Below are 8,555 nucleotides of genomic sequence, written 5' to 3' on the forward strand. Positions count from 1 at the left end.
TTGCAAGCGGCACGCTAGTCGCCTTGGTCAACAGTGCTGGTATGGTACAGCCAACTGGATCCATTGTGAATGTCTCACTGACGGCTTTCGAATCCCAGCTGCGGCTCAACGTCGTAGCCCCGCTCGCATTGATTCAGAAGACGCTTCCTCACTTGCGCTCTGTCAATGGACGCATAATCAATATCACGTCGAATGCGTGTATGCTTCCGGTCATCAACCATGCAACGTACGGTGCAACAAAGGCAGCACTCAACTACATTACCTCTGTGCTGGCAGTTGAAGAGCCTGATATCACTACAGTTGCGCTCCACCCCGGCGTTGTCGATACCCCTCTGTTTGCTGCTATGCAAGACGAGTTTAAGGAGGTAGGGCCAAGCGCCAGGGAGTTTTCAGATTTCCTTGACGCAAAGAAAATCGGACCTGAAGTTCCAGGAAAAATTATTGGGAATCTGGCTCTATATGCTGAGCACTCACTATCGGGCAAGTATATTTTGCACGGCATTGATGACCTTGCAAAGTACATGTAGCTCATGTTTCTAAACACTGGATTAATATATCAAGAGATGGTCACTCCAATTCTCAGCATGTTCTCATATAAGCCATCTACAAGCTGTAACAGGTGTGCGATGCCCATTTTATATTGAGCCTGCAACACCGTCTTTGAGAAACTTTCAATTATTCGATACTCCAAGACCCCTTGCATTTGGCATGAATGCCATTGAACCCACTAATCATGCTGCTCATCAGCAAATGTGTGATCAGGTCATGTGAGTGCTTGGGTTTAAGCGAGTTGCCGCCGATGGCGATGTAATTAATTACATGTGCACCCGTCGATGCAAAGGCACAGCCTACTAGCGGATATTGGTTTGCAGCAACACCCACCCTTCTTTGACTCCATCATCCTCCATTCTGCTGCTCCTGTGCCGAGATACATTCACATCGCTGTCCCTAGTTTGGACCAGTAATATACCAACGTCATGATCAAGCAATTTGTGGATTGGCTGATCAGTTACATCATCAGTGTCTTAGAGCGCGGACGTGGCTGGCTTTTCACGCAAGACAGCAGAGAGCGCGAGAGCCTGCTTCCGCAACACAGTCCTCCTTTGGAAAACAGACTTTTACAACACACTTCATTTGCACCTAAAACAAGCTACCAAGCCATGGAGGAAATTGGAATTCGCCCCGTTGAGGTTGCGCCTGGAATCAAGGACCTGGGCGTGTCGCTGATTAGGCCCGAGCTGCTTGGCGACCTGGACGAAACGGACCTGTACCTGCGCCAGAAGCGCCTTGAGCGGCATTTGGAGCTGTTGGAGCTGCAGGAGGAGTATATCAAGGACGAGCAGAAGAACCTGAAGCGTGAGCTGGTGCGTGCGCAGGAGGAAGTCAAGCGCATCCGCGCAGTGCCGCTGGTGCTGGGCCAGTTCATGGAGCCGATTGACCGCGACACGGGTATCGTCACGTCGACGGCGGGCTCAAACAACCTGGTGCGCATACTGTCGACCATCGACCGCGAGCTATTGAAGCCTAACACGTCGATTGCGCTGCACAGGCATTCGAACGCTGTGGTCGAGGTTCTGCCTCCCGAGGCCGACTCGAGCGTTGCTCTGCTGGACGCCAACGAGCGGCCGGATGTGACGTATGCCGATATCGGTGGCCTGGATATGCAGAAGCAGGAGATCCGCGAGGCGGTGGAGCTGCCGCTGACGCACTTTGACCTGTACAGACAGATTGGTATTGACCCACCGCGCGGTGTGCTGCTGTATGGGCCGCCGGGAACGGGAAAGACCATGCTTGTCAAGGCTGTTGCACACCACACCACCGCTGCTTTCATCCGTGTCAACGGCTCGGAGTTTGTGCAAAAGTACCTTGGCGAGGGACCGCGCATGGTGCGCGATGTGTTCCGTCTGGCGCGCGAGAACTCGCCGGCAATCATCTTCATTGACGAGATCGACGCGGTGGCGACCAAGCGCTTCGATGCGCAGACGGGCGCTGATCGTGAGGTGCAGCGCATTCTTCTTGAGCTGCTCAACCAGATGGATGGTTTCGACCAGACGTCCAACGTCAAGGTCATCATGGCCACCAACCGTGCCGACACGCTCGACCCGGCCCTGCTGCGCCCTGGTCGCCTGGACCGCAAGATCGAGTTCCCGACGCCTGACCGCCGTCAGAAGCGCCTGATTTTCCAGACAATCACATCAAAGATGAACCTGTCGGAGGAGGTCGACCTCGAGGATTTCGTGTCGCGTCCCGACAAGCTCAGCGGCGCCGAGATTGCTGCCATCTGCCAGGAGGCCGGCATGCAGGCAGTGCGCAAGAACCGCTACGTCATCCTCCCCAGCGACATTGAAACCGGCTACAAGTCTAATGTCAGCAAGCAGAACACCGACCTCGAGTTCTACCATTAGAAACGCCTCCGAAATGGATGGAATAAATCTTTTATTTACTTGGACTCTTTCTTTCCCATGAACGGCGTGCTGGATGCAAAGTACTTGTCGTTGGCCAGCCGCTGCCGCTTCTGCCGATGCTCTACCGCAGCTTGCGGGTTGGCCAGCTCGAAGCCCTGCACCGGCGTGAACGCCAGCGACGCGATACCCGACGTACCAGCACCCGACGGTGCCTTCATGTACTTTTCGTACTTTTTCGCGACCTTGGCCTTGGCCTTGTTGTTCATCTGCGTTCCACGCACCTGGCCAACCATCTTGTTCATCATGCCTAGCCCCTCCATCTCGTCCATCACGACGACCTCCTCCTGGGGCGCACCAAACTGCAGCCGATCCCTCTGCTTGCGCAGCTCCGACATCTGGAACGGCTCCTTCATCTTCCGCACCTTCCTTCCAGCCCTGCGCTTCTTTGGTGCATCGTCTGGCTTCGGCAACGGCTTGACGCTGTTGTTTGGCGCTGCTTCCAAGAGCTTTGCCACCTGGGCATCCAGGTCTGTGCGGAACTTTTTGCCCAGTGCGCCGTCAGCCGACTCGTGCTGAGCGTCAACACGTGCTGCCAGGGCACATTTGGCCGAGACCTTACGCATCATCTTGTGCCGGAAATCCTCGGGCACTGAACGCACTACATCAGAGTAGAACACGATGCCGACATGCTTCTGCGTGGTAATGGCAGATAGCCCCAGCCCAGCGCTCTGCGTCTTTCCCAGAACCTGGATGTTACATGATGGGATCTTGCTCAATGCCGTCAGTCCGCCAGCCTCAGCAATTAGCTTGGCTGCGGTCGACGAGCCAACCACTGCGGTGAGGTTGGGTGCAATCAACGGCATGCGCGACTCGATGAAGCTGATGATTTGATTCAGGGCGTCCTGCATCCTGAGCAGACAGTCGCAGGCATCGAGGATGTGCTGCAGCTCATCGTTGTCGAGTACCCTGCCAGTGGTTGTTGATCCTGTGACTGTGACGACCATGCGGATGGCATTGGGCAAAATGTTCTCCAGGTCGACTTTTGTGATGTCTGTGGCAGCGCCAATCGCCTTGACTGTGCGCGTATAGTCGATCGGGTTGCGTACTAGCGTCTCGAGCTCCGGGAACCGCTGCTTGTAGTGGTCTAAAATATACCTGTGCATGTCGACCATTTCGTTGGCAATCTCGGTCGTGTGCTTGTTTGCTGCCACCATGAGAAGGTAGTCGGGGTCGTCCTCGATCCGGCCTTCGACCTTTTTATCTGCAGCTGCAACCTCTAGTGACGCCTGAATATTGGCCAGCAGGGTCTGCAGTTCGTGGCTGGAGCTAATCGGGGCGATGTCCTGAAGGCTGTTGGATTTTGTTGCTGTGCTTGTCTCAGTTGCTTCATTGCCGTTTGAATGCATTGACTCGTTGTCGCTAAAGTCGCCACCCAGCTCGTCAAGTTCTGCCAAGAGATCATCGTCGAAGGCCATTGCGCGTGTCTGTAATTGCTCGGAATAGTTGTGGTGCGAAAGAAAGGCGTGCTTACGAACGCGCAGCTTGGCCAGTCAACACTGTAGAAAATATACATTTGCCAATTATCCATCTGCTTGTGGTACGCAATCATGTGAGCAAATTGCGTGAACTTTGCACCATGTACCGCAGCATAAACAAGATATGCTGGTTTCCAGTTATTAGTATGCTGCTTTTGATGTCTGGAGAACCATGTTGCGCTATGGAACTGAAGGGAAGAATGGAAAGGAAAAGACAAAGGTTCTTGGCATATACCTATCCGGGCCAGGGCCCACCGCATTGTTGGTTCGATGCAAGATGTGCCGCCTAACCAGGCGCAGCCATACACCATATGTCCACACCCCCTTCCCTTCTGTTCTTCTCTCCTGTCCTTTAGGCAAATATATTCCAAACCTCCAAACGCCCATATACCCATCAACAAAATCCAACAAGCTGAATATAACATTGTGGCAAAGGGAACTAAGGCTACAATAAATTTCAAAGCTACACTGAAGTTTTCTTCAAAAAAGTTGGTCCTTCGCCACAAACAGCCAGGCCAGGAACCCGCAGAAACAGCAAGCTGGGGGAATGATCGCCATGCACATAGGAATAGCAGTTCCAAAGGATGGCTGGGGAATGCAAATACCTGTACCTATTTCTAATGATAGGTAAGTATAAAGTCCACTGAGTCTAAAGAAATGCATGGGCTCCTCCTCTTGACAACATTTGTCTTCAATTCCAATCCTCCTTTTCTATATCTCTTGAAACATCTGAATTTTTCACCCTTTTGAGCTTTAACATTTTTCCATTTCAAATATCACTTGTTGTCCTCTCATGCAGCCAGCCATTCAGCACCCTCTTTTGCTCATCCTAGAGCGTATAATCATTTATCTTTCACCCGAGTTTCCCCTTGAGTGGCGTGACAAGGAGGATGCATATGAGATTATTAGGCCTATAACGCATGTTTGCCAGTCATGGCGGCACATATCCCTCTGTCATACATTCCAGCATGCCTATGTGGGGACCCAAACTAGACCAGCTCTCAAACTGGCTCATACCCTTAACGTTTGTGACAAGATCAAGGGAGTCACAATAAGACTTCAGACGAACAGCATATTCCATTCTCCAGGACTTGCTCTGTTAAAGAGGCACATACCGAACGGCCATACCTTAGCGAATGTTACAAATCTCACCTTCATCTTTTTTGGAAGCTCTTACAAGGTAAACAATCCATTGGCTGGCCTGTATTCTCGTGAATTCTGTGACGAAATTTTTCGCATATTTCCATCTATCACGCATATTGGAGTGAAACAATCCTGGGAAACCGCAACAACGGATCCTCCATCTTATTTGCACAATATTTTACAACGTCTATTAGATGGAAGGACCGCAATTACAACCGACGAGTATTGTCTGAGCGATGTTCTTCCATTCCCACCAAATGCAGCTCCATTACAGAGCTTAGACATCAATTCGGTTTATAAGTCAAGGTCAGTTTACGCTCTTGTGCGCAAAACACAATCCTTGCTATGTCTACGCCTAGAACTGACTGTATCCAGTGAGTTCAGACATGTCGCGATCTGCAGCGATGGTGCAACTGCCATATATCCCCAGCTTCACATGCTTCATATAAGTACCAGTCTACAGTACCAGAATTCGACCTTGGACCTTGTTTTGACTGATGGAGCGCTGTTCTCTGCGCTCAAAACTTTGGTATTTTATGGTTTGAATCCATTTGAAGACAGCACCCTTCTGCGTGGACCCGAGGACTCGCTGACACTATTGGACATGTACATATCAAATAGTACCATCAATACTTTCTGCCGGTTCAACTTGCTGGACAAGGGACGGTTTACAACGCTGGAATATCTGAAACTTCACGCCCAATTTCCAGGGTCAAACAGGATTACTACTGATCGTACTTCTCTCATACTTGGTGCTTTCCACCGGACGCAAGTGATCAAGCTCAGCAATGGGTTTGCTTTTGGCTACTCCACTCTTCAGCCGCACATTAGCATCATTGCTCCAAACCTCCGGGTCCTGATCGCACCACAGTTGAGATGCACTCACAAGGAGCTTCTTCAGTTGATTGAGTCTCTTCCATTCATCGAGGGCCTTTTAGTGTCATGTATTACTGACGGTAAGGATTTATCCCGCTCAGATCTCAGGGGAATATGATCCTCCACTCGGCGTGCTGCTCATTTGGGCACTGGCAGCAACTAGGAGTTTGGAGCTACTTTCTATTTCATGGTCATTATACCCTTTCCCAGATATTCCACAATGTACTGATAGTCAAAGGTGACCAAGTGGATAGAGAATATTGGGCATCTGCTTTATTCCACCAGCTGGCATCGCTATTTATGTACGGAAATATAGATGAGAGCGCAATAGCCGTTTGCTTTGTATATTGTGAACCGCTGCAGCGGAACTTGAGAGCACTGAGCGGACTATGGCCAGGCATCGGTGGCCGTATAACCCACATTTGATGCCTGCCTGTGTAGCCGCTGCGGCTTTCTGGCGATCCAAGAACCAGATTTGGCTCCAACGATTGCTAGCTTTCTGAATCTTATCGTTGTGTGCCAAGCGAAAGGTGGACTAGCCGCCGCCTGGCATGCAAATGGATGCCACTTCACTTTGCTCTAGCTGCACCTATTTTTGTTTCAATGCATTACGTAGTAGAGGGTCGCTCGGAGAACAAAACACTTCAGCCAACCTCCATTCTCAGAGTATGTGCGAGTAACGGGGAGCACTGCAGCCTCGATCTATGCTGGAGAAATCATTAGGGTTGTCATACATGGAAATCAGCGCGCTGCCGTGATTCACCTTGGGTTGTCAGCATGCCGTGGGGTCTGATGTTCTTGCATGTTCTAAAATAAAAGGCTGTCAAGCCTCTAGACATCGTAGTGCAAGCTATTCCTGGACCAGTCCTGCGCAGCGAACACAGAATCCCTGGCATAAAAGGGCTGCGATCTGGGACATGCTCCTCACATTCCAGCATCACTACCAACAGATACATTCCAGCTTCGACACCAAAGGAACAACCAGCTTCTCCAAAGAATTCACAATGAAGGCCACCATCATCACCACGACTCTCCTCACCCTGACCGCGCCCTTCGCTGCTGCCGTCAACCCCAAGACCTACGGGCCAGTCGCTGCTTTCAAGGACTCCTGGATCTCAGTCGCCCCTATTGAGTCTGCCAAAACCCACGGCTCTGAGCCTGTGCTGAAGGCAAGCACCGAAAAGTTCGCACTCCTCGGGTTCACTCTTCCCTCGGAGGCTACGCAGGCACCCAACCGCCTTCTGAGCTGCGAGCTGACGCTGCCGCCATTCAACACTCCTGTCCCGCCCCTGAACATCACGCTCCAGGTCGCTGTCGCCAATACCTGGGACGAAGCCACGGTCAATGGCGACAACAGGCCAGGACTCTTGGGCGATGAGTTCACGTTCTACGTCGAGGACACGAAGCAGCCGATCAAGATCGATGCCACTGAGCAGTGCAGGATTGCGGCAGCCAAGGGAACCGGGTTCTCGCTTTTTGTGGGCAGTCCCAAGGCGCCGTACGAGTTCAAGTCGCGCGAGACTGGCATGGGTGCAACGCTCGTCGCGACTGTCAGTAGCTGGGCGTGAAAACTGGATCTCCCAACGACTATAGATAGTGTACATGTTTCGTTCGTATATAAGTAAAAATTGCACTAACTACATGCATATTATGTTCGCGCATTAACGGCAAAATAGCATTGAGAAGGCAGAATAGCTGGGGTCATGTTAGCTAGCATCAGCATTTTGGAAATCTACAAAGATATATTCATCCATCTGTATTCCGTGGTGGGTTACCCGCCTATTCACCGCCTCATGTACTCGCTGGGTTTGCCGGCGATTGCATCTTTGCGAGTGACGAGAAATCTAGGGCAGACAACCGCAAAACGATTCGGTTCTCAAGAACGCCACCCATCACTACATTGGCCATTTCTGCAAACCTTCACAGCATCGCATATTAGTATCCAGCGATTGGCTCTGACACCGAAAAGAGCACCGGGCTGTTCGGCGACGTCTTTGCCCGCCACGCCAGCAGCACCTGTCGCCGCAGGTTAGCATTGCACCAGGCGTCAGCAAACCGCATCTCCAGGTCGTGCTGCAGCCTGCGGTTACGCGCCACCGTCCGCAGCCGCCTGAGCGCATTTCTCGCAGTGCGCTTCCGACTCCACCCCTCGGCAACTCTCTCTATCCGGCTCTCCCTCATTGTCTCGTCGCGCTGGGCCACACAGATCCTGACCCGGTCGTCGCTAGAAGCGCGCATCCACCGGCTCAATGCCATGCGTGTTTGGCTCTCCCACCGGAACGCCAGGGCCTGCATATACATATCCCTGCTGTGCTTCTCCGCCGGACCCGCCGGATCTTGATCGGCATGTCTCCGGTGCTTGTCAACGAGCCGGCGGAAGCATGTCTGCACCAGCACCGCGTCGCTCTGCACCGCCGAGTTATCCATGGCCAGGCGGTGCGCATACAGGCGGTTCCGCCAGCGATGGATCGCAGGATTAAGCAGCGCCTCGCGCTCCTTGTCGCGCGCGACCTTGGCGATGCGTGCACACCGCGCAATACTTGCAAATACCGGCCTCATCGACTTGACCAGCCGCCCCTTGCCCAGAAGGCTGCCG

The 8,555-nt window shown here is 52.3% G+C and overlaps 1 protein-coding gene across 1 annotated transcript; it reads left to right on the plus strand.

Moving 5' to 3' along the window:
* The first annotated feature begins 6,839 nt into the window (after positions 1-6,839).
* Positions 6,840-7,619, plus strand: DL89DRAFT_272199 (uncharacterized protein). The gene has a single exon (XM_040888974.1). It carries the CDS (start codon positions 6,964-6,966, stop codon positions 7,525-7,527), a length of 564 nt encoding a protein of 187 aa, XP_040739301.1. The 5' UTR covers positions 6,840-6,963; the 3' UTR covers positions 7,528-7,619.
* Positions 7,620-8,555: the final 936 nt, after the last annotated feature.

Source organism: Linderina pennispora, assembly GCF_002104995.1.
Source record: "Linderina pennispora strain ATCC 12442 chromosome Unknown DL89scaffold_82, whole genome shotgun sequence".
NCBI classification, from domain to species: Eukaryota; Fungi; Kickxellomycota; class Kickxellomycetes; order Kickxellales; family Kickxellaceae; genus Linderina; species Linderina pennispora.

What these genes read in the sequence shown, in the direction of transcription:
- DL89DRAFT_272199 (XM_040888974.1), top strand. Translation starts at nt 6,964, where the DNA reads ATGAAGGCCACCATCATCACCACGACTCTCCTCACCCTGACCGCGCCC.